This window comes from Curcuma longa, unplaced genomic scaffold (assembly GCF_044706935.1).
Source record: "Curcuma longa cultivar G26 ecotype Majalengka, Jawa Barat unplaced genomic scaffold, ITB_CL_G26_1.1 contig_11715, whole genome shotgun sequence".
Classification (NCBI taxonomy): domain Eukaryota; kingdom Viridiplantae; phylum Streptophyta; class Magnoliopsida; order Zingiberales; family Zingiberaceae; genus Curcuma; species Curcuma longa.
In genome coordinates, this window is record NW_027428951.1 from 21,471 (window position 1) to 46,929 (window position 25,459).

Below are 25,459 nucleotides of genomic sequence, written 5' to 3' on the forward strand. Positions count from 1 at the left end.
CAGTCTCGTCCTCAGGGGGAGAATATTACCTCTTCTGTGTCTCCTTATGTACCTCAAGTGGTCCCATCTCCTATTCCACTGGATGCCATGGAAAATAGAAAAGATGCTCCATCACTGGGCTCGCAGTCTTCACAAGAAATTATCACTTACAAGCGACGAAGACATAAGCAAGGACCTACTACTGACCGGCTAGCTGAATCAGATGCTCTGGCTCCTGATTCCTTGGAGCAGTCATTAAATATGAATGAGCTGAACCTTCCGGTTGCTGTTAGGAAGGGGGTCAGGTCATGTACTCAACATCCTATCTCCAATCACGTTTCTTACTCTCGTTTGTCTTCTTCATATCATGCCTTTGTTTCACAGTTATCAAACCATGCTATACCTTCTTCTTATTATGAAGTTGTAAGGGATTCTAGGTGGCTGGAAGCAATGAATGAAGAGATAGAGGCTCTTAACAGGAATGATACTTGGGAATTAGTTGATCCTCCAAAGGGGAAGAACTTGGTTGGTTCTAAATGGGTCTATGCTATCAAGTATAATTCAGAGGGTGAAGTGGTCAGATATAAAGCCAGACTTGTTGCCAAGGGATTCACTCAAACATATGGGGTGGATTACTTAGAGACTTTCGCTCCAGTTGCAAAACTGAATTCGGTCAGAGTAATTCTTTCTCTTGCTGCTCAATATGATTGGCCTCTATTTCAGCTAGATGTTAAAAATGCCTTTTTGAATGGTGACCTTTATGAAGAAGTCTACATGTTGCCATCTCCTGGAATTGAAACAAAAGGAAAAGTTTGCAAGCTAAGAAAAGCTTTGTATGAGCTTAAACAATCTCCCAGAGCATGGTTTGATAGGTTTTGCAAAGCCATGATATTGTTTGGCTTTAAACAAGGAAATGTTGATAATACACTTTTTGTTAAAAAGAAAGAGAGCAGAACTATCATTCTCTTGGTTTATGTTGATGATATGATAGTTACAGGTGATGACGAAGCTAAAATCCAGGCTCTTAAGTCCAAGTTAACATCAGAATTTGAAATTAAAGATCTTGGACTATTGAGGTACTTCCTTGGTATTGAAGTTGCTCGGTCTTAAGAAGGAATTTATATATGTCAGAGAAAGTATGTGTTAGATTTACTCAAGGAGACAGGAAAGTTGGGTTGTCGACCAACATCTACTCCTATAGAAGTAAATCATGATCTTACTAGTTCTAATGGGGAAGATCTTACAAGTCTAGAAAAGGGAACGTATCAAAGGTTGGTTGAAAAATTACTATATTTGTCTATGACTAGGCCTGACATCACCTATGCTGTTAGTGTGGTGAGCCAGTACATGCATGCTCCTAAAACTGTCCATATGAAGGTTGTTGACAGGATTTTAAGGTACTTGAAGTCATGTCCCGGAAAAGGCTTGCTATTCAAAGGAGGTGGTAATCTGAAAGTGGAATGTTATTCTGATGCAGATTGGGCTGGTTCTCGAGATGATAGAAGGTCCACTTCTGGCTATTGCACTTTTTTGGGAGGAAACCTGGTAACTTGGAGAAGTAAGAAACAAAATGTTTGTGCACGGTCCAGTGCTGAAGCAGAATATCGAGCCATGACACATGGTTTTGCAAAAATGTTGTGGTTGTGTTTTTTGTTGGAAGACATGGAATTAAAGGTAGAATTACCCCTTAGACTATATTGTGACAACAAGGCTGCAATCATTATTGCAAATAATCCAGTACAACATGACCGGACTAAACACATCGAGATTGATCGCCACTTTATTCGGGAGAGACTTGATTCTGGAGAGCTATACTTGCCTTATGTCAAATCAGAGGACCAACTTGCTGATATGTTTACGAAGGCTATACCCCAAGCTATGTTTAATTCTGTTCTTAGCAAGTTGAACATGTTTGATGTATATGTTCAATTTGAGGAGGAGTGTTGTGAGAAGCAGGGGTAGATAAGTCTTTTCCTCTTGTGTTCTTAGGGTTATGCTGGTTATATAAGCCTTGTACCTGTTTTCTTTCAGTGAATATAGTTTCAACAATTATCAATTTCTTTTTAAGAAAATTATTAGATTGCATGCATTACCTAAGTCCATAATGTCTATCAAGGATAATTTTTTGAATCATGTTTCATATAGAAAATGTTTGACAACTAAATTAATTTCCCATTTGCATTTCACCTATAAATTGACTGTTAAATTGAGATTGAATACTTTAACCTAGGTATTTTTCTTATGTAGATCATTGGTGAGAAATTTGATATTTGTGATTTTATTGTCGATTACCAAATTTTCTTATAACAGTTTTATTAATTGATCTGCTAAATATTCATTTTATGCTATCTTTTGATACTCACTGTCGTGTTGGGGCTTCCCTCAATTATTAAGATTAGTTCAACAAGTTGGGTCTGTTTAGTCAACTCTACGACAAGTCAATAACTTGATGTGGGACTTGGGTATAGTGACATGGATAATGTCTTCTTTAGATTCTCGATACACCCCTTCGACTATTGAGGCACCCCTTTCAGGTGGTAGACGCATCCCTTTTGGTAGCTTTGTTACTGATTTACTAATGTCGGTTGTGAAAACATCTTTATGGATGTCGACACACCCTTTTGGGTTAGCTTATCCTTCAGATAAGAGAATTAAGGTCGAGGCAAAGACAAACCTTCTTTCTTTAAGATGATATTAGCTTGTCCAAGTGCTTAAGGTTTATTAGCAATCACATCTTAGGATATAATGATTTAAGACTCGAAATAAGAGCACTCCAAATTTGGAGAGAGAGAAATAACTATAGAGAACTCACAACTTGAGAATTAAGTGATTTGAGAAGAGAGTCTTGAGGCCGTTATATAGTGATGGAGAGGTAGTGTAAACAAGTGTGAACATATAATCTGAATATAATGTTTCCATTAATGGGAGATAAGATAAAATCTTTCTTCTTTCTTCTCAACCAAGGAGCATTCGTTTGGACATTGTCGGACAATATGATTCCCACATGCCCTTTGACATCTGTGAGTGTTAATCAGTACTATCATTCTTTCATGCATAATTAAGGCACATAATAGGAATTCCTTGATTTTAGTCCTATACAAGGTAACATTCATGCATACTCAAGTTAGCATTTATGCATCCACATCCATAAACTATGCTCGTGTATGAGCTTATGTCCGCATCTGATCAAGCTACACCAAATTGATAATATCACAATTTCCTCCATCACTCTAATAATTTTGGACATTAATTTCTTATTCACCCAAGAATTAGTTTACAATAGTCTACTCATAAAATAGTTGTCCATGCCCTTATTTGATCAATCGATTTCAAAAATTAATTTCCAACAATCCCACGCATGAATGAAAATTATGTATTAAGTTTCAAAGTATAAAAGGGCAGTCTGGTGCACGAAGCTCCCGCCATGCGGGGTCCGGGGAAAGGATCCATTGTACGCATGAATGAAAATTATGTATTAAGTTTCAACATATCTCAAATAAAAATTCTATTTACAAGACTATTGCATATGGAGAATAGCTTATAGTTTTGAATATTTTATAGTGGAATATAATTGGATTTACTTGCTGCATAATGAAGTATATCTTGAATTGTTCAACTGTTGATGTAAACCAAGACAATCATACCCATACAATAGCCCTCTAGGCTTCTACTGATTCTTTGTAGTATTTGTTTTTGCCATGGACAACGCTTGGGAATTCCTAAGTGCTTATAATTAGCTTTCGTCACTTAACACTAATATAGGTGATCTCTTATCAAGAGTATCTTGCAATACTCCATTGTACCCTCTATGACATAATATAATAATGATTAAAAGCTTCTTACTCATCCTTTACCCATTTGTAGGTTGCACCATTTATCCCCGGAAATGGGTTGAAGTAATTACTCCTACGTGCCTTGAATCGTGTAACTTAGTGTTCTTTTTTGAATCATGATCTTGGGATCTCTAGTCACCATGGTCGTGTTACCAATTCTTCATATGTTGGGTTTTTTACCCCTTCCCCTAAATATGCATTATACTTCATGTCTTAGTAGGACCTTTTTTTAGTTAGTGGATCCATACGATTCTCTATATCCGATGAAAATTCCCATTAAAGATCTACTACTTAAATGCTATTAAGTGTTTGACAAACATATCAAAACTTACCATTTCATAGTTGTGCCCTTCTCCTAGCTTCTTGGCTACCATAGTATATTATAATTATTGGTACATATTGATGCATATCTATTGAATATGCAATCAACTCTTCCAACCCCAATTTAGGCACTTAAAACCTTAGCTAAACACCTCACATTTACTGGTTTTGTAGGATGGTGTATGACCTTTCTATGACTTATAGAGAGTTTCATCTCTATTTCAAAGGGGCTGGTGGTTTGCCAAGAGGGTAACTTCCCCCACAAGTTTAGGGATTATCTCGAACTTATCAATATATCATTTATCATCTTCTTGATATGCGATTCTCAAATTCTGCAATATCGTTGGATTGAGGTAAGTTGAATATAGTCAATTCATGAATGTAGCTTGTTTTAAGGAAACATTTCTCAACTAATACCTTGCATTCTCTTACTTGATCACTATACATGATTTTGTTGTGGTTGATTTTTCCAACCACATTTCTAGTATTTTAGTAGACCCTACTAGTAGGATAAGGCTTGGTTGTTATTGTATTTCTAGTGTTTTAAACACTTCAAGGGCCTTGATCTTGCTTCTCAGCAAGTCTCTATATCTCATATAGTTGTCGATGAAGGGTTCCTTAGAGATGGCAAGACAATAAGGTTTGGATACCTTTGGTAAAGTTTCCCTTGTATGGGACAAAGTCACATTTTAGTTTAGAACTACTCATCCTCATTTGACCTTTTAATAGCTCCAAACTAAAGTGTGTTGTCCAAGATTGCATTTGGAATTGCTTGATTTCACTGAGCCAAAGCTACAATCATTTAATTAGAGTGTTGACTGGGATTGTGCTTGTTCATGCATCCCTTAGTCTTTCGATTTCATCTAGCGAAAACTACAGTCATCCGATCAGAGTGTTGATTAGGATTACACTTATTCTCTAGAAACACTCATGCATCCTTGGTCTTTCAATTTCAGTGAGCCAAATCTATAGTGTTCCAATCCAAGTGTTGACCTAGATTCCACTTCTTCTCAAGATATGCTCATGCATCCTTTGTCTTCTAATTTCATTAAACCAAAGCTATAGTGTCTAATCAGAGTGTTGACTAAGGGTGCATTTATTCTTTGAGAGACACTCGACTCAAGAAGCATGTATTTTTTAATCTCTAGATTTGTGCCTAGCCAAAGCTATGGCGACCTAATTAGAGTATTGACAAGAGGTGGATGACGCTCACATCTCTTGGTCTTCACATCGTGCCAAGCCAAAGTTGTAGTCATTCCATTAGAGTGTTGACCAGGGTGCCTTTTGTTCTTGAAAGCCATTCTTAATTGTTCGATCAAATAGGGTCACGTCTGATCGACTAGTATTGTTTGTGCCAAGGAAATATCTTGATATGTGGACTAGGGCCACGTCCAATCACCATTTATCATGAGACTAGAAAGGATTTTATCACATGTCGAACATGTAAACCAAAGTGAGTCCATTGCCTGTTAAGCGTGGAGCCAAAGTTACATGATGGCCCATTTAATCCAAAGCCAAGGACGTATCCTTTAGTTGCGGTTGAAGAGTTGCAAGTAGGAAACCTTTTTAGTTTCGATGTAATAGGGGTGAGACTCGATTCTTGGTTAATTGCAACATGTGTGATACAATCCTAACTCACCAAGCATCCATTTTAACCTTCACATAGATCTCGTCTTGAGGCTTAAGTGGGTAGGAGCTTCTGTCTGAAGCCTTCCATTGGCCCACTTTTTTGGATACTTTATAAGTTGCCATCCTCCACTTCATAATTTGTCTAACACTCACCTAAAAGCCTTGGATATTATGATTACACTATATTCATTGTATAGTTTATTCTCTAGCCCTTCGAAGGCATGGTTCTTACATAGACAAACTCTATTTTTCTATGCGATCAATTCACCCTTTACTTGAGGCTTATCTTTAGATGCCAAGGGCATCTTCTAATTGTAACCTCATGTGGTACATTTTCTTCTAAATAAACAACATCCTTGGGTGCTACTACTTGAAGTCTAGAGACTTTCTTCGATTTCTCTCTAGTGGGAGTAGGATGACATTGATGGTGTGAATGCGGAAGCACGAAATCGCTAGAGGACGAGGAGGTGAATAGTGTACCTTCCATCAAAAACTTTTCTATCTCTTGCTAATTACTTAGCAAGGCCACACACACATATCAGAAGAATTAAATAAAACATACAAAGAAAGGACACAGAATTTTACTCGAATCATAATTCCCAAGTTGTTACATTCAAAGCTTATGCACAGAACGTTGTCCACTATCTTTCTTCTCTTTGGTAAAAGGTTGAAGGCGGAGAAACCTCTTATACAATGTTGGAGCGATATGATAATAAGAAGAGACCTTTTCCAATAAAGTAAACAACAATTAATATATGTATTTAAAGTATCATTGTTTAATCTCGAGCTATTGGTCTCCTTTTGTAGCCTCTGTCTTGATCTGGTCAAAGTGCTAACATGGCATGTTCGATGGACCAAAAAATCCTATTTGATCGATCAAAAAATGTTGACTTGGCTTCCGGCCTTATCTATGAACAATTCATCGCTCCTTGCTTCTACTGACGTATCGACTTTTCCAGTTGAGCAAACCTTTTCTAATCCCAGTTAAATCGGATCTCCACGTTGATCACGTTCTATGTGGCTTTCCAATCATTTGATCCCAATTTTTGATTGTTTGATTCGAAGAGGTCGCCTGATCCCGCCATTTCAGACAATGAAAAGGATAAAATACTATGCATCAACCTACTGAACCTGTTATTCGATCAACTGAACGATTTAGTAGACCGAAATCATGTTCTGGTCATTTGAGCTTGCTAACTCAAGTCCACTACGACTGAGTCTTCCTAGGTCTCGACCCTCATCCTAAGTACAGTTCATTCAACTCAGCTCACTAGCTTACCTTATGCAGACTTCTGCATGACTTCTTGTCTCTCGGATGCACAAAATCCTTTCGGTTCACTCCCCGTGTGTCCTTGCTCCACCGGCATACTCTTCCGCCAAGCTTCTTGTACCTTGGATGCATTGAGCCCGTTGATTCCCTTCATGTGCAATCATTCTCGCTCGCTCGCTTCTTCTGCCTCAAGTCTCGCTATCTCCGATACTCCTTGTCCTTTTTGATTTCTCAAGTGTCCCATACCACCTTCTATGTACTATATTGGATCTTGAGTCATCGGGCTATCCTTGTGTGTTTACCTAAATCTCTACACATTTAGATACACATGTTAGAAACACAGCAAAATCTAACTAAAGTTTACTTCACCAAATATCAAAACTGTGGTACACACCACTTGGGGTTTCCGTGATCTCCCCCTCAACCATTTGGGTTACTAACAGACATAATTGCAAATATCATCTCAAGATTGTTGTGTTGGAGTTTCTCTTAGCTATTGAGTTTGGTCCAACATGTTGGGTTTGGTAAGTGAGTTCGTTAACAAGTCAACAACATAACAAGTCAATAGTTCGAATTGGTGGGACTTTGGTATGGTGATAATGATCATGTCTTCTTGAGATTCTCAACACACCTTTTCTACTATCAAGGCACCTCTTTTGGTTGTAGATGCACCCCTTTGCAAGATAGATGGATCCCTTCCGGTAGCACCATCACCAATTTACTAATGTTGGTCATTTACTTAATAATGTTGTCAAATAATCTCTATGGATGTCAACACAAGCTTTCCGATCAATTTCCTTTAGATAAGAGAATTAAGGTTGAGACGATGCCAAGCCTTCCTTCCTTAAGATGATATTGTTCAACCTAGGTGCTTACAGTTTATTGGCAACTGCCTCTTGAAATACAATGACCTATGACTCGAAATAAGAGCACTTTAAATTTTGGGTCCTAGCAAAATTTTGAAGCCATGAAACTCTTTAGAAAGGAGAGGAAGAGAGAACTCAAGAGAAAAACATACGACTTAAAATTTGAGTGATTTGGGGGGGGGGGGGGGGGGGGGTTGAGTCCTTTATATACTAATGGAGAGGTAAACAAGTGTGAACGAGTAATATGAATGAAATATTTTCATTAATAGGAGAGAAGACAAATCTTTCTTCTTGTCTCTCTTCTCAACCAAAGTGGACTCATCTAGACAATGTTGAATAATGATGTGGAGGTAAGGATCCATGTGGTAGGCCCGTGACTTGATCAATAGAGAGTCCATGTAGGAGATCCCTTGACCTGGTCAATAGAGGAGCTGTGTGGCATGATTTAGGACTCGGTCAATATAGACTCCACGTGGTATGTCAACAGTCTTTGACCGACCGAGTCGAGCTTATTAGCTTAGTTGACCCGTTGATCTACCGAGCAGCCGCCTGAGCACAGTGACGATCTTTAGCCGAGTGGGTGACGTTTGAGTACCCTGAGCACCAGCAGGTGACGCTCGAATGTGACACTCCCAAGCATGCATCCCGACTTCCTGATCGACCAAGCCGAGCTGACCTCTCTAGTGCCCAAGCCGAGTTACCGAGCACCATGACATCCCAAGCTTGAGTGGGTTATGCTCTTGCCAACCTGAGTTACTGACTTGCCGTTGGTCTGACTTACCAACTTCTCGTCGACTTCCTGACCTCCTATGCTAAGGGACACAACGACGGTTGTTAATATAAAGGGACATGGTGGTTACAAGGGAACCCTTTAGGGAGGTGCGCCCCTTGGGCTTCTCTCCAAGAGGTGCATCCCTTGGGCTTCTCTCTAGTAGGTGTGACCTTTGAGCTTCTCTCCCTATATAAGATAACGGGGGAGGAGGACTCAAGAGGATCATACGGTATCATCCTATCTCATGTCATCTCCTTTTACTCCATTCTTTATCATTCTTTCTTTCTATTTAGGACTCTGTAATGACTTAGGCATCGGAGGGACCTCACCAGGGTAACACTTGGTGAGTCCTCTGAAAGTGAGGAGAAGGCTTCAATGCTATTGCTCTTTGGTCCGAAGTAGATTCCTACCATTGCGTCATCGTGGTGAGGTTTCTGCCTATAATATTTTGGTGTCGTCTGTGGGAAAATGAATGAAGACGTTGAGATGAAGTTTTGAAGAGCCAAAGACTAAATTCTAATATCAGAGTTTCTTTTTTTTTAATGACATCTATAATTTTGCATGATAATCTTATTGGAAAATTTAGGAGGTATAACAGTGACATGGTAATTAGAAGGAAAAGTTAATCATCAATAACATCCTTCCATATCTACTACCTAAAACATCCTTGCTGTACTCCGATTAAAGAGTCGATGCAGGAATAGTTGTTGTATTGGAGGGATTGACAGTAGCGGCAGAGAAGTAGAATATCGACGTGACACCCTACGCCATTGCCTCGTTTCTCTCCCGGCTGACGTGGACATGGATGAACTCATTGATTAACAAGGGGTATTTCTCGGCTCTTAGCCTCTTCAACGTACTGACATTGCCACCGGAGCACCAGGCTGAGCGTATGCACCAACTATTCAAGTCGAATTGGTTGGACGGTGCGACCTAATTGGACAAACCGGTTCGCACCACCCTTCTCTGATGCTTTTGGCTGCACCTGCTTCTCACTGCTAGTCTCACCATTGTCTGTCTCTTCGTGATGTACGTCGGCCCCAGCCTCATCCAATGCTTTGTTGACTTCACCTTCGGCGAGGGCTCCTCTCCATACGAGGTTACAGAAGACGGGTATGTTAATTCGCTCCACCCTCATCACCTCCCTCTACCGCAAGGGCCTTCACCTCTCCTGCTCCACCCGCCAATCCCATGGCATCGGTAGGATCGTCAACTACATGGCTGTCGACGCGCAGTAGCTCTCCAACATGATGCCCCAAATCCATTACATCTAGCTCATGTCCCTACAAGTCGGTGTTGTGCTCAACCTCCTCTCCATCTACTTCGACTCCTCTGTCATCTCCGCTGTTATCGGCCTAGCTTCCATCCTGATCAACTCATTCTCTATCTCAGTCCCCATGATTGTGACGTCGGCCATACACACACAACCAACTCCAACCTCTGACGAGTACTCGACTTTCAAGAGCCTCACATTCAAGATGAGTATCTATATTTTGATTTTGTGTGACACAAACATTGTTGGATCTCTTAATTAGGTTTCTCTTGCCATTGACAAACTCGGCACTTAAAGTTACTGACGAACCTACTCGCCAACAAAGGGTTCTCACTCGTTCAAACTATGTGGTTACTACTGGTTCTATTTCCTAGATTAAATGATTTTTCATGATGGCCCATGATATTTTGGGTATTTTTATCGATTTTCTTGATGAAGCAAGAAGTGAAAATACAATCTTCACATCTACAGAGAAGCAATACATTTTCTTTAACTCATTTATATTATTGATTTACTAATCCTTGCAGTATTAGTTCCATTCATTCATAAATGATAAATTTAATATTTGTCTCCTTGAAGTGCCTTTAGAAATTTTCATGTACTTCAAAAATTTTCCCTTATCTCAGACAGGTGTCAATCGGCAAAATTCTCTTGGCCTCAGACTGAGGTGTCCAATCCCTCTATCTCGGAAAGAGGACGTCCTTCAAGCAATGCTTCAATCCCTTGGTCTCAGACCAAGATGCTTAATTACTCTGTCTTGGATAGGGGATGTCTATCAAAGCAGAGCTTCAATCCCTTGGTCTTATACCAGGACGCTTAATCACTCTATCTTCGACAGGGGATGTCTATCTAAGCAGCGCTTCAATCCCTGGTCTCGGACCAAGATGCTTAATCACTCTATCTCATATAGGGAATGTCTGTTCAAGCGGTGCTTAAATCCCTTGGTCTCGGACCAAGGCATCCAAACCCTCAAAAAGATGTCTTTCAAGCAACTCCCTGTCTCGGACGTCCAGACGTCCATCAACATTTCTTGGATAGGGGATGTCTCAAAGTAGAGCTTCTCCCTGCCCCAAAGCAGATGTCACCATGCCCAAGATTTATCATATCTCATATAGGGAATGTCTGTTCAAGCGGTGCTTAAATTTCTAACAAAGTCATATTCAACATTTATTTACTATCAACAATGGAGGACTTCTCTAATCCTCTGCACTAACAGTCTAGTTAGTTGGACTCCTGCCTCTTTCAACTAGACTTGAGAGGGATGCTTGTGATGCGTTAGTATATGTGGCAGACCATTGACTTGGTCAACAAAGAGTCCATATAGGAGATTCCTTGACCCGATCAACAGAGGAGCCGTGGGCATGATCTAGGACTTGGTCAATATAGACTTCACGTGGTGTGTCAACAGTCTTTGACCGGTCGAGTTGAGTCGATCGGTCGAGCTGACCCATCGATCTGTAGATCACTTGCCTGAGCACAGTGAAGATCTCAATCCGAGTTGGTGACACCCGAGTACCCCCAACACCAGCAGTGATGCCCGAGTACCCCGAGCACCAACAGGTGATGCTCAAATGGGAGACTCCTGAGCACGCATCCCGACTTCCCGATCGATCGAGACGAGCGGACCTCTCGAGTGCCCATGCTGAGTTCCCAAGCACCATGACATCCCAAGCCCTAGTGGGTTATGCTTCTGCCGACCCTAGTTGTCGACCTGCCATTGGTCTAACTTCCCGACTTCCTATGTTGAGGGACACAATGAAGGTTACCCATATGAAGGGACATGGTGGTTACAAGGGAACCCTTTAGGGAGGTGCATCCCTTTAGCTTCTCTCTAGGAGGAGTGTCCTTTGGATTTATCTCCCTATATAAAGTAATGGGGGAGGAGGACTCAAGAGAATCATATGGTATCATCCTATCTCATGTCATCTCCTTTTACTCCGTTTTTTATCATTCATTCTTTGTTTCTATTTAGGGCTCCGTGATGACTTAGGCATCGGAGGGACCTCACCGGGGTATCTCTTGCTGAGTCCTCTGATGCATATTATTCTCCGCAGATCCACCATGCCATGTCACGAGAATAAAGTGAGGAGAAGGCTTCAATGCTTGCTCTTTGGTCCGAAGTAGATTCTTGTCGTTGTGTCATCATGGTGAGGTTTCTGCTCGGAATAAATAATATGATTCTCACATGTTATTTGGCATTACGCAAATAAGTGTCATTTAATATTGCCATTCAATTAACGCACGTCTTAGGAATCTCTTGATTTTAACCTCTACAAACTAACATCCACACATACTTGAGTTAACGCGTTCATGCTACTGCGTCCATGAACCATGCTTGTGTATGAGTTCATGCCCTTGTTAAATCAAGTTGGACCAAACTAGTAGTAATATCATGATTTTCTCCACCACTCAAATATTTTTGGGCATTAATTTTTCATTCACTTGAGAACTTGGTTTACGATGGTCTACTCGCGAAATAGTCGTTTATATTCCTATTTGACTAATTGGTTACAAAATCTATTTCCGACACTCGACATGTCAACCAATGGATATGTTTTCATTGTTTATGCTTTCTTACCCATGCGAGCTTGCATCCTTATTCACACAGATAATGTCTACTTCTTCAACTTTCAATTCATAGCCGACATCATGCATCGAAATATCAACAACACGATATTCAATTCAAATACTGGTATGGAAATTCTGGTATGATACAAAATTTTGACCTTTACTATAGGAGTGTGATATTGAAGATTATGTCCTTATTCACTGATGCCATAAACACTTTTCAAGAAACCCCTTTAGGAAACTTCATGTTGCTTTATGGGTCTCTTTTATATAGCGAGAAAAATTTGTCTAATGCTTATTTTATAACTTCTAATTGAATTAACACATTAGTCTTATTTCATCTAGAAGCTTTGTTACTTGTCCTAGGAATACAGTCTTTGTTAGTTGTTTTTCGCACAGGTCATGGTTCTTAAATTTCAGTGCTTGTACTCTATTCTAGCAATGTTGAGTCGGCCATAATTGACACAATATGATAGTCTCTTAATGGTAGCTGACAATGAAACTTGCTTTGATACCTTAGTTCTAAATGAGATTAAACTAGGTGTAACTTTTGTTATTTTTTCTTTTTTTATTTGCAGTTTAATTTAATTTTGTTTTGGAGGACTGAGTTGTAATTGAATTCACCATGTTGATAACTAAGTTTTGATGGGATTTCAGCTTGAACTGAGGATTTGGTATCAAACTAGTTAGATTTAAGTGGGTGATCACTTCAAGTAAATGAGATTAATTTGGATTTATTATAGGGAAGTATTAGATAAATCAGGTTTATCTTCCTCCTTTACTCCTCCCATGTCCCTATGCAAGATTGCTTGCTTCCCTTCCTCACAGCTTGCAGTGTAATCGAGAGAGAGAGAGACGATTCTCCTCTCCTCACACTAGATGTGGAAATCCCAGAGAAGATGGAGTATGATGGGTCAACTTTCTCTCTTTCCATTTTGATTATCACCATTCCTTTTCTCCTTGTTTGAACATGTTGCTCTCAATTGACTATGCACGTTTTGATGTATGCCCATCCTTTTAGTGTAAAGCTTGATATTTATCTGCCAGAGATGTCATATTACGTGTGAAAGTGATTATTCTTTTTGTTCAGCAAATATTATTCAATTTTGGAACTTCTAAAATTGAGTTGTTTTTTTTTCCTTTTATTCTATAAAGGCACGAGTTGCAAATGCCCATATGTCATATTAACATGAGAACAACATTATATTGAAGTTGGGATGTTTTTGTTGATTTCTGCAGAACAAAACTATGCAAATGATGTACGAGACAATCTATACAGCCTTGAAGGAAATTGGTATCGAGAATACTTATGAGCCACAAGATTATTTGAACTTCTTTTGCTTGGGAACTCGTGAAGTTTCTGATCTTAATAATTCAAATCAGATTGCAGAAAATTCTGCTCAAGTAATCCCTACCTTTCTATAATGGACACTTAGTGTGTATATGTTTTGCACTTGTATGGTTATGTTCATATCCACATTTTCTACTAATATCTCTGCTGTCTTGGTTTTACCTGTTTTCATCACAATGAACTGTTCGCCAAAGGGAACTCCTTCAAGTTGCTGCCATCTTTCTTTCTTTTACCTAGTACATAATTTGAAATATTTGCTTAATTTAGAAGCTGACTCAACACTTTGGGGGAAAATTTACACATTATACTATTTTTTATCGTATGATAAATTCAAAGTAGACGGTATGATCTAAAGTTAGACATTGGATTTTTCCAGAATGAGGAGATATGGTCTCATAGATAATGGAACAAGATTACAAATATAAATATGAATATTTATCTAATATAGCTAAAATTATTCTATTAGCTTATGATATAAATTAAGTTTAGCGTTTTCTTAGAGGGCGCACCCAAAGTTCTTAAATTTCCAAAAAGCACACCATACTTTGCTTTTTATCAAAGGACACACCTAATTCCAATACTACCTCTCTTGCCAATAGTTGTAACACCAACCCATTTTCCGAAGCTTCCGAGCTATAAAAGTGCAGTTGAACTTTCAAAACACCACACTACAGTATTTTAATTTCTAAAACCCAGCTACACAGTGGCTTTGGACTTTAAAAGTCAACATCCAAGTGGTGATGAAACTTCAAAACTAGCACCACAGTGTTATGATTTCTCGAACCCAACAACACAGTGACACTAAACTTTAAAAATCAATATCAAAGTGGTGTTGAACTTTCAAAACCAACATTGATTTTAATTTCTTGAACCTAATAATATAGTGATGTTGAACTTTGAAAATCAACATTAAAGTGATTTTGAATCTTTAAATCAACACCACAGTGATGTTGAACTTTAAAAACCAACACCAAAGTGGTGTTGAACCTTCAAAATCAATATTATAATGTTTTGATTTCTCGAACTCACAACACAGTGATGCTGGATTTTGAAAACCAGTACCAAAATGGTGCTGAACCTTCAAAATCAGCACCACAGTATTTTGATTTTAGTGATGTTGAATTTTGAAAACTAGTCTCCTACATGAAGTTATAACTCTGTGCCAATTGACACATTGGTAGAATTTTTATAAACATACTTTGCATAAATAAGAAGGCCATGAAGCTAAGGCTTTAGGGCATGGTGGGACTCAGGGGTAATGCAAAAACCTCCTAGACTTGGATTGGATCTAATCAAAGCTGGCTAAGCCATTAATGAGTTTTGATTGAAACTCATTGATGGATCTAGAGGATTTAGAATATCAAAACCTAAGCATGGAGTGGAAGAGGGGAGTGTAGAGAATCTAGAGAAGATGTGCAACACTACTTTTGAGTTTCCTACATGAAATTATGACTCTATGCCAATTGACACACAGATTGAATTTTTGTAAACAAGTTCTGCACTGGGGTGAGCAAAAGGTCGACTAAATCGAATTAACCGATTAAACCGATCGAAGTTAAAAGTTTGGTTTGGTTAATTCGGAAATTCAGTTTTTCTTAAAATATTAGTCAAATTGGTTTGGTCTCGATTTTAAAAATCTGAATTCAATTAAATCTATTAAACTGAATTCGACTATGCCCAAACCAAAATCAGGAGTTTAAAATCCCTAATTCGTAATTTGTGCCTCTCCTCCCCTCCTGAGTCTCGATTTGATCGAAAGTTCGATTATTTTGATTTTTGATCGATTTAACCGATGTTTTATTGATTCAATTTGTTTGATTTTTGTAGAAAGTTCTATCAGTTCGGTTAGGTAAAAAAATCGATTTGTTCTGTTTCGGTTTAAATGATTCGGTTGGTTTGGTTATTAACCAATTGCTCATCCCTACGTTGCACAGATTAAGAAGGCTATGAAGCTAAGGCTTTATGGTATAATTGAACTTAAGGGCAATGAAGAAACTGACTACACTTGGATTGAGTCCAATCAGAGTTAGATAAGGTCATCAATGGGTTTTGGTCGAAACTCATTGATGAACCTAGAGGATTTGAAATACTGAAACTTGGGCTTGGAGTAGAAGAGGAGAGTGTAGAGAAGGTAGAGATAATGTGCAACTCTAATTTTAATCCTTCTACATCAAGTTATGGCTCTGTGTCAATTAGTATATAGGTTGAATTTTTGTAAAAAGGCTCTGCACTGATAAGCCAAGTTGAGGCTTTAGTACATGGTGGGACTCAGGGGCAATGTAGAAATTTACTAGACTTAGATTGAGTCCAATCAGAGATGGATAAGGCTGTCAATGAGTTTTGATCGAAACTTATTGATGAACATGGAGGATTTGAAATACTGAAACTTAAGCATAGAGTGGATGAGAGAAGTTAGAGAATCTAGAGTCGGTGTGCAACCTACTTCTGAGCCTCCTACATGAAGTTTTGACTTTGTGCCAATTGATACACAAACTGAATTTTTATAAACAGGCTCTGCACAGATAAGAAGGTCATGAAGCTAAGACTTTAGAACATGATGAGACTCAGGGGCAATGCAGAAACCTTCTAGACTTGGATTGAATCTAATCAAAGTTGGTTAAGGTCATCAATGAGTTTTGGTCGAAACTCATTGATGGACTTAAAGGATTTAGAATACTAAAACTTGAGTATGGAGTGGAAGAGGTGAGCGTAGAAAATCTAGAGATGGTGTGCAACACTATTTCTAAGCCTCCCACATGAAGTTATAGCTTTGTGCCAATTGACACAAGCTGAATTTAGTAAACCAACTTTACACAGATAAGAAAGCCATGAAGCTGAGATTTTAGGGTATGATGAGACTCAGGGATAATGCAGAAACCTACTAGAGTTGGATTGAGTCTAATTAGAATAGGATAAAACTATCAATGGATTTGGACCGAAACTCATTAATGAACCTAGAGGATTTTGAAAACCTTCATGTAGAATGAAAGAGAGGAGTATAGAGAAGGTAGAGATGGTGTGCAACCTGGTTATGAGCCTCCCATATGAACTTATAGCTTTATGTCAATTGACACACAGGTTGAATTTTTTTAAATAGGTTCTATGCAGATAAGAAGGCTATAAACTTGAGGCTTTTGGGCATGGTGGAATTCAGGAGCAATGCAGAAGCCTACATCATTGGATCATGTTTAGAACATTGTGGTTCGAGAAATCAAAACTATATGGTGCTGATTTTGAAGGTTCAACAACACTTTTGTGTTGGTTTTCAAAGTTCAGCATTACTGTTGCTGACTTCGAGAAATCAAAACACCGTGGTGTTAGTTTTGAAGGTTCAACACCACTTTGGTGTTAGTTTTCAAAGTTTAGCACCGCTGTATTGCTAGGTTCGAGAAATAGAATACCGTGCTGATTTTGGTGGTACTAGTTTTCAAAGTTCAACACCACTATGTTGTAGAGTTTGAGAATTTGTGGTGTTGATTTTGAAGGTTCAACACTACTTTGGTGTTGATTTGCAAAGATCAGCATCACTGTATTGCAAGATTTGAGAAATCAGAACATTATGGTGCTTGTTTTGAAGGTTCAACACTACTTTTGTAGCTCGGATGCTGGAGAAAATGAGTTAGTGTTATAGTTGTTAACAGGAGGGATAATAGTGGAATTAGGTGCACCATTTAACAAAAAGCAAATTATGGTGTATCTTTTGAAAATTTTAGAACTTTGGATGTGTCCTTTGGGAAAGCACCGAATTAAATTAGATAACTTATCATAACTAATAATAACTTATAAGTAATAATATAATTTAAGTTCCTAATCTATATAACTTAGGTATCAACTTCTAATAACTAATAGTATAATTTATAATGCAAGTTACACAAGTTATGTAAGCTATATTATAATATGTTAAATAGAACAATACAGGTATACATCGTAATATAGTTATAACATAGTATTCATACCTCTCTTTTAGTTCCTGTGGCAACTATGGAGTTCTCTAATATTGTTGTGTAGAGTACATCTAGCATTCTCAATTTGGATTAGATAAATGCCATGGGATTTTGATAAAGCTCGTGGGAGGATAGTTGTGATTTTATTTCCTAGGAAATCATGGTGTATGGGTTTGATCTGGTTGTCATTGTTGGATCCAGACAACACATGCATAAAGATTGAGGGAAAGTGATAAGGCCTCTCCTTGGAATATTCATGCAAGGAAAGGGATGTGGACTCTCATCTTTCACTGTAAGACAACACCCTCCTCATCTCTTGTGATCATGTAAGGGTGTATCCTAGGTCATAACAACGCCCCCCACACCTCTCTACATCCTTGGCTTTGTATGGATTGTGTGCACTCCAATCCACCTCCTTGTGCAAAGTTATCAAACTCAACTCCTCTCCCTTTTGTGTGTGATATGAATGAACTCTCATCACCAACAAAGGCAACACTAGTAGGTAAGCTTCCCCCCCCCCCCCCCCCCCCCCCCCCTTCTTCTTCTTCGTCTTATTTTTCATCCTCCTCTCATTTTCACATAGAAGAGTTCTATTGCTTGGATGCAATTTTCTTATTGTATCTATGTTGCAACATGTCAACATGAGTGACAAAGAAATAAGAAATAAAAGAGAATTTCTGAAATGTTTTCTGTATCATTTCACTAAGAGAATTACAATATATAGACATCAAGAATTATCAAATCCCTTAATCCTAGGGTCTAATCTAGGAAGAAATACAATAATAATTACAACAAGAATATATATAACAATAATGAAAATCGTAGAGAGGTAATCAAGGGATATATAGCTATAACAAAACTAAATAAGGAAGGAAGAATATATTGACATCCCCTCAAATTGATGCGGGTAAGTCTATCAGCATCTATTTGCTATTGAGAAACTTATGTCGTTGGCTTTTCAAAGCTTTTGTAAAACATAAGCTATTTAAAGATCAGTAAGATGAGGAAGAGTGATAACACCTCAAATAAAAACTTCCCTAATGTAATGACAATCCACCTCTATGTGTTTTGTGCATTCATGATATACTAATTTGAATGACACAAATATTATCACCATGAAGTGGAGTAGGATTAGGTGGAGGAAATCCAAGTTCGGAAAGAAGACCACGTAACCATACAATTTCAGAACAAGTTGCAGACATTGCTCTATACTCAGCCTCCGTGGAAGATTTAGAGACACAATCCTGCTTACGCTTCCAAGAAATCAAGGCATCTCCAAGAAAAATGCACCAGCCTATTGTAGACTTCCTAGTATCCAGGAAGCCAACCCAATCTGCATCACTATACATAGTCAAATGAAGAGCATATTTTGTAGGAAAACACAACCCTCGAGTAGATGACCCAATTAAGTATCGAATAATGTGACGAACTGTAGCAAGATGAAGATGTCGAGGTGATTGCATAGATTTACTAACTATATAGACAACATATGAGATATCGGGCTTTGTGATTGTTAGGTAGATAAGACTACCAACAAGTTGCCTATATAAAAAAGGATTAGGCAAAAGCTTGCCTTCATCTTTTCGGTGTTTCACATTCACCTCCATTGGCGTATTAACAACAGTAGCTTCCTTTAAAATGAGATCTTGGATGTATCTATGTTGATTTAAGAACAAACCATGATCTCGAGAATGAACTTTCAGCCTCAAAAAATATGTGAGATACCGGAGATCTTTCATTTTAAATGTACTATGCAATATATTTTGAAGTTTAGTGATCAACCCATTGTCATTATCAGTGATGATAATATCATCAACATAGACTAAGAGAAAGACCATACTAGTGGTTGTCTTGTGAAAGAAAAGTGATGAATCATATTGACTTTTGTGTAAGAGAAAGTGAAAAGAGTACTGCAAAACTTCTTAAACCAGACTCTAGGTGCCTGCTTCAACCCATACAAAGAGCGTTTTAGCTTGCAAACTTCATGAGAAGTTGTCATTGACATACCAAGTGGAAATTTCATATACACCTCTTACTTAAGATTCCCATTCAAGAAGGTATTTTTTGATATTCATCTGATGTAAAGGCCAAGATTTAGAGGATATAATAGCAAGAATGGTTCTCACCGTGGTTATCTTAGCAACTGGTGCAAATGTTTCTTCATAGTCGAGACCATATTCTTGTTTATTTCGAAGATCAACCAATCAAGCTTTGTATCTATCTAAAGACCCCATTAGACTTGAGTTTCACAGTATAGACCCACTTACTATCAATGGGCTTAACATTTGGAGGACAAGGTGCTTGAAGTTCTGCTTTTATTGCTTGATGCTGACACTCATGTTCCATAGCATGTTTATAACAAGGGGGAATGGAAATTGAAGACAAAGTAGTAGACATAGCCACAGGGGTTGAAAAATCATACCTTTTAGGAGGTTTGTGAGGTCTAGAGCTTCTTCGAAGAGGAGGTGGATCCGCAGGAAGATGTGAAAGAACGTCAGTGAGACCTGTAGGAGGATTAGATGCAGGAGGAGTGCGTCTACGATAAACATAACCAGGTTTAAACCATGGATTTGGTGTTGGTGACTTAAGGACAATATGGTAAAGCAGATAGAGAAGGGAATTTTGAGGTCTATTGTGTGCTAAAGAAGGGTTGATTTAAAAAAAAAGAGATTCCTAAAGACACGAGTTCGACGGGCATGAGGATCATAGCAAAAAAATTCCTTTTTGGGTTCCAACATATCATAAGAAAGCACACTTGATAGATTAGGTAGTAAGTTTATTTCTTTCATGTGCAAGAAGGTGAACAAAACAAACACATCCAAAAATATGAAGATTGGAATAATTTGGTGCATGCCCAAGCAAACAAAAGTAGGGAGAATCATTGTTCAAGTCAGGAGATGATAATCTATTAATCAAATAAATAGTAATAGACAAAGCTTCACACCAAAAATGAGAAGGAACACAAGACTCATTAGAAGAGTGTGAACAACATCAAGAAATGACGATTCTTTCTTTCAGCCACACCGTTTTGTTGTGGAGTGAAAGGACAAGAACGTTGTGATATGATCCCATGACTTTAAAGAAAATATTGAAATTCATTTGACATATATTCACCGCCTGAATCAGATTGTAGGATTTTGATTTTGACAAAAAATTATGTTTCAACTAATCCATGAAAGACTTTAAACATAGAAAAAACCTCACTTTTAGACCGAAGAAAATATACCCAAGTAAAGCGAGTAAAATCATCAATAAATATAACAAAATATATGTAATGTTCATGAGAGATTACATTACATTAGTATGTATGAGTTCAAAAGATTTGGTGGTGCGATTTTTATGCAATGGAAAAGGAAGTGTTTTTCTTTACCAAGTTTGCAAGATACACAATCAACAATATCATTACTAGAAGTCAAATTTTTATTTCCAAGTAAACCAGATTTAAGCAAGACTCGAAGTACATGAGAATTAGGGTGTCTTAAACGTCTATGCCACACCTGATTATCACATTGAACAACATTACAAGAAACATAATTTGACACCGGAGAGGGAGATAGAAACAAATGAAAGAGACATCCCACTTTAGGTCCCTTCGCGATCATCTTCTTGGGCACTTTATCCTGCACAAGACAACTAGAATTTAAAAATTAAACATTACAATTGTTGTCAACTAATTTACCAACATATATAAGATTGGAGGAAAACTTAGGAGACACACAAATAGTATTTAAAAAGCTGAAATATCACCAACAGCTGTGATAGGTAAGGAATTACCATAGGCAGTATGAATATGAAGATCTCCTTTATATGTTTTAACATTATTTAAAGGTAAGGCAGTGTTGGTTATGTGATTGAAAGCACTAGAATCAAAATACAAGGCTTAGGATTAGAATTTTTGTTACATGAAAGGCCTAAAGCAGAAAGGGTAGAAACTATTATTTGTTGGACCATTTCAAGAGTAATAGAAGACTGACCAGGACTAGAGGCATTTGAGGAACCAACCGAGACATTGTAGACAGTTTCAGATTTCTTTGGAGGCCGAGTGGAACAATCTTTGATGATGTGCCTTGGTTTCTTACAATAATTGTAGAACTTTTTGTACAATTAATGGCAGTATGCCCGAATCCTTTGCAACTATAGCACTGGACATTAATCATATCTCTGCCTTCTTTAAACCTCCCTTGAGTAGTGTAGGAAACAAGAATTGGAGTAGAATGTTGAGTTGTTTGTTCCAAGATAGCTTGTGTAATGAGCTATTGTTCTTCCTTGAGAAGCTCTCTGACACAAATATCCAATAAAGGAACTAGTTCTCTATTCATCACGTTAGACCTAATTGCTTCAAACTCCCCCCTTAACTTCATTAAAAACTGGTCATGCTTGCTAGTCCATGCACACTTTGGATAGCAATGAGTCCTTCAGGAGGTACACTTGCATACCAATATCGGTGTACTCAGCCCAAAGATTTTCAAAAGAATAATAAAACTCTTGGATTGACGTACTCCATTGGTTGAGCTGACCCAACTCAAGTTCCAATTGAAACCTTCGTGCTATATTACTTTGGTTGTAAATTTTCAAGTAATCCCACATTTCACTAGAGGTCCTATAAGCCTTGAGATTGAGAAGTATGGAGGATTCCATACTTGCAAGGATCCAAGACATAATTTGAGCATCCTTCTCCTCCCGTTTCACATATTTCTCCTTCTCCTTCTCACTGTTAGGTGTAGGATTTATTCCATCAATATGACCCCATAATTCCTTTCCCTTGACAAAGATCTGAAATTCGAATGCCTAAGCAGAATAGTTCTTGCTATTAAATCGAACAAGAAAAATATTCAAATCATTTCAAAGACATGATTCAACCAGAAATAAGTACTAAGAGATCAGGTCTAAGAAAACAGACTAGAAGAACATGAAAAAGAACAAAATACTATAATGAAACTCTTAGAGAGATAATCAAGGGATATACAGCTATAACAAAACTAAATAAGGAAAGAAGAATATATTGACAATGAGGAGTAATCGAGTATGAGTAACAAACTTAGAGGTCACTCCTTTAGTGAATTGGATCGCTTTAGCTCTATGATCCTGTATTTCTTAGTGTATTTAATTTATGGGAGCAAATATTTTATTCCTTACGAATTCCCATTAAATAAAGATTCTCATATCTGGTCATGAAAATGATTTTAAAATATTAATTTTCACAAAAGTATAATTCACAAGGAATAACTATTACTTATTTATTCTGCCCTTATAACACATTCGATTGATTGGGCCATCTAGCACTTGGCTCAATTGAGCCTGAGGGGTTAGGCTAATTGGTCTGATGTGTTAGTTGAGTTGGATGAGTGGGGCAGTTTCGTCATGCTTGATGAGTGGGTTGGTTCCATAGATCAGGTAGGAAATGTTAGATGGATTGATTGAGCTAAAGGAACTAGACAAACCAATTAGTTTGATTGAGTAGAGTGGATTAGACAAGTTGATTAAGCAAATCACATTAATCTGGTTGGATGAAACAATTGCACTAGGTGAACAAGGTCAATAAACTAGGTTGGGGTTGCAAGATTGACAAATTAAGGTAATTGAGTTTGAGCATGTCAATGACTTATTAGGCCGATTAAGCTAAGGGGACTCGATGGGCTAGTCATGCATAGTTTTGTTGTGCTAATTGTGCATGGGCCAATCATGTTGGTTATGATGGTTACACATGGGCTAGTTGTGCTTGCCACATCAATTGGGATAATCAAGTCAAACGAGATAAGCAAGCCAATCAGATTAGGTGGGTGGATTGGGCTGATTAGACCAGAATCGGCAAGCGAACCAAATGAACCATCTAGTCTAGTCATATAGACTTGTTATATTGGTTGTGTTGGGCATGGTGAATTGATTAGAGGACAAGTTGATTGGGCCAAATGGGTTAGGTAGATTGGCCACGTTGGTCGGGCTAGTAAGAATCGTCAAGTTAGATACGTCAAGAGGGATATATGGGTCAAATAAATTGATATGGCTAGTCGGATTGGAAGAGTTAAGTAGTGTGAAAGGGTAGGCTTAACCGATAAATGCAGTTTGACTAGGAATGTCGATCACAAAAATTAGGCCGATCAAGGCAAGTAGGCTTAATAGTGGGTCAAGCAGAATGAGCTAAAGGAATATTGTAAGGGAATATTATGCAAGCTAGATGACAGAACAAAATAAATAATGATATTGTCTCACTATGAAAACTTTTCTTTATAATATTTTTATTAACCAAATTTAAGAATAGTTATTTCATGTCTATTTCATTCTACGAATAAGCTAAAGAATACTTTTCCTATTCTATTATTTACATATTTTAGTCCCTAGAAATAATTATTCCATTCCTTATCTATTCCACTCCATGAACCAAACATTATAGGAAAATTAAAGTTGGAATCTCAGTTATGAAGCTAATAAAAGTGTCTAATTGACGTAGAGTGGTACTATACGTCATCTTCATAGTAGTAAGATCAAACCTGCCAAACATATTGAGGTTAATATTCATCTAATGGTTTTTATTATTCTCTTTAAAAGGAAGATAGGAAGCCTATCAAATCATATTAAATAAAAATATTAACAATAGGTATAAAATAATTTGAACAAATTGCCAATAGCAGCTACATTGAATTGAGAAATGAAAACACCTCAAGTAAATAAGGGTACCAAATTGTAGTAAGGTAGGAGAACTACTGGAAAATATGTGTAGAGAGATCTACATGGATATCAGAATTACATTATTGTACATCACCCAATCAAGAAGTGTTCTTCTCTTTTTGTCTTTTGGAATTTGCAACCCGCACTGTATTGCAAGAGTGATACATAAATCGATCTTGAACCATGTTTCCATTCTTTAGCATAACCCAAATTCTTCTTTTTATGGTGGCATCTCAAAAATAATCTTGGTCATCATCTTGTTGCCTTCTTGTGGTTAATTCAGCAAAGAATGACCTTGCTCTGATACCAATTAGTAGAACCAATGCAGCGGACAACCGAATCGCTATAGACAGTGACTAGTCAATTTTTAGAGAACAGATGCCATGACTAGTAAGTACCAACCTTAAGAATTCTATAACTTTCACGCCCCATACAAGCTAAGCTTGTTGTGAAGCTAGCTTTATTCGCCACATGTGAACTACAATAGTATTAGAGAAAAATATAGATAAAAGCCAACTAAAATATCGAAATGCATACCTCTAAAAAAACTCCACTAGTATGATGTACTCATCGCAGTCATGTAACCTACTGGCTAAAAACTCTAAAAGTGAGCATAAAATGTAAAATGGATATAAGAAGAAAGTGCATGATATAAATATCTTATAAAAAAATCCAATAAATAACAAATAAGTAATGTTATCATTATCTATTAATTTATCTCATTAATCTATTAACACAATTTTTTCTTAAAATTTTCTCTTAGACAGTTTCATCATTTCTCATGTTTCATCTTTGGCACTTTTACAAGTATTTCCTTTTTAAATTTCTCAAGAAATTTAACACATATATATACACAGTATATAAGGGCAAACGATGCATAATTTGCCTAATGAAGGATGCCTCATACATAGGGATGAATGACCCACAACCCATCTAGAACGAAATGCATCCTAAACATATAGCATATATATAGGGTGAACGATCCGC

General features: G+C 37.6%; 1 protein-coding gene across 1 annotated transcript in view; it reads left to right on the forward strand.

Annotated features, from left to right (window-relative positions):
- The window catches only part of LOC141815892 (phospholipase D gamma 1-like), a gene marked incomplete at its 5' end in the record, with an annotated part of 50,822 nt that overhangs the window by 19,082 nt on the left and 6,281 nt on the right, over positions 1–25,459 (forward strand). The window contains 1 exon segment of the mRNA XM_074703762.1: positions 13,751–13,915. Coding sequence (XP_074559863.1) covers positions 13,751–13,915 — 165 coding nt within the window.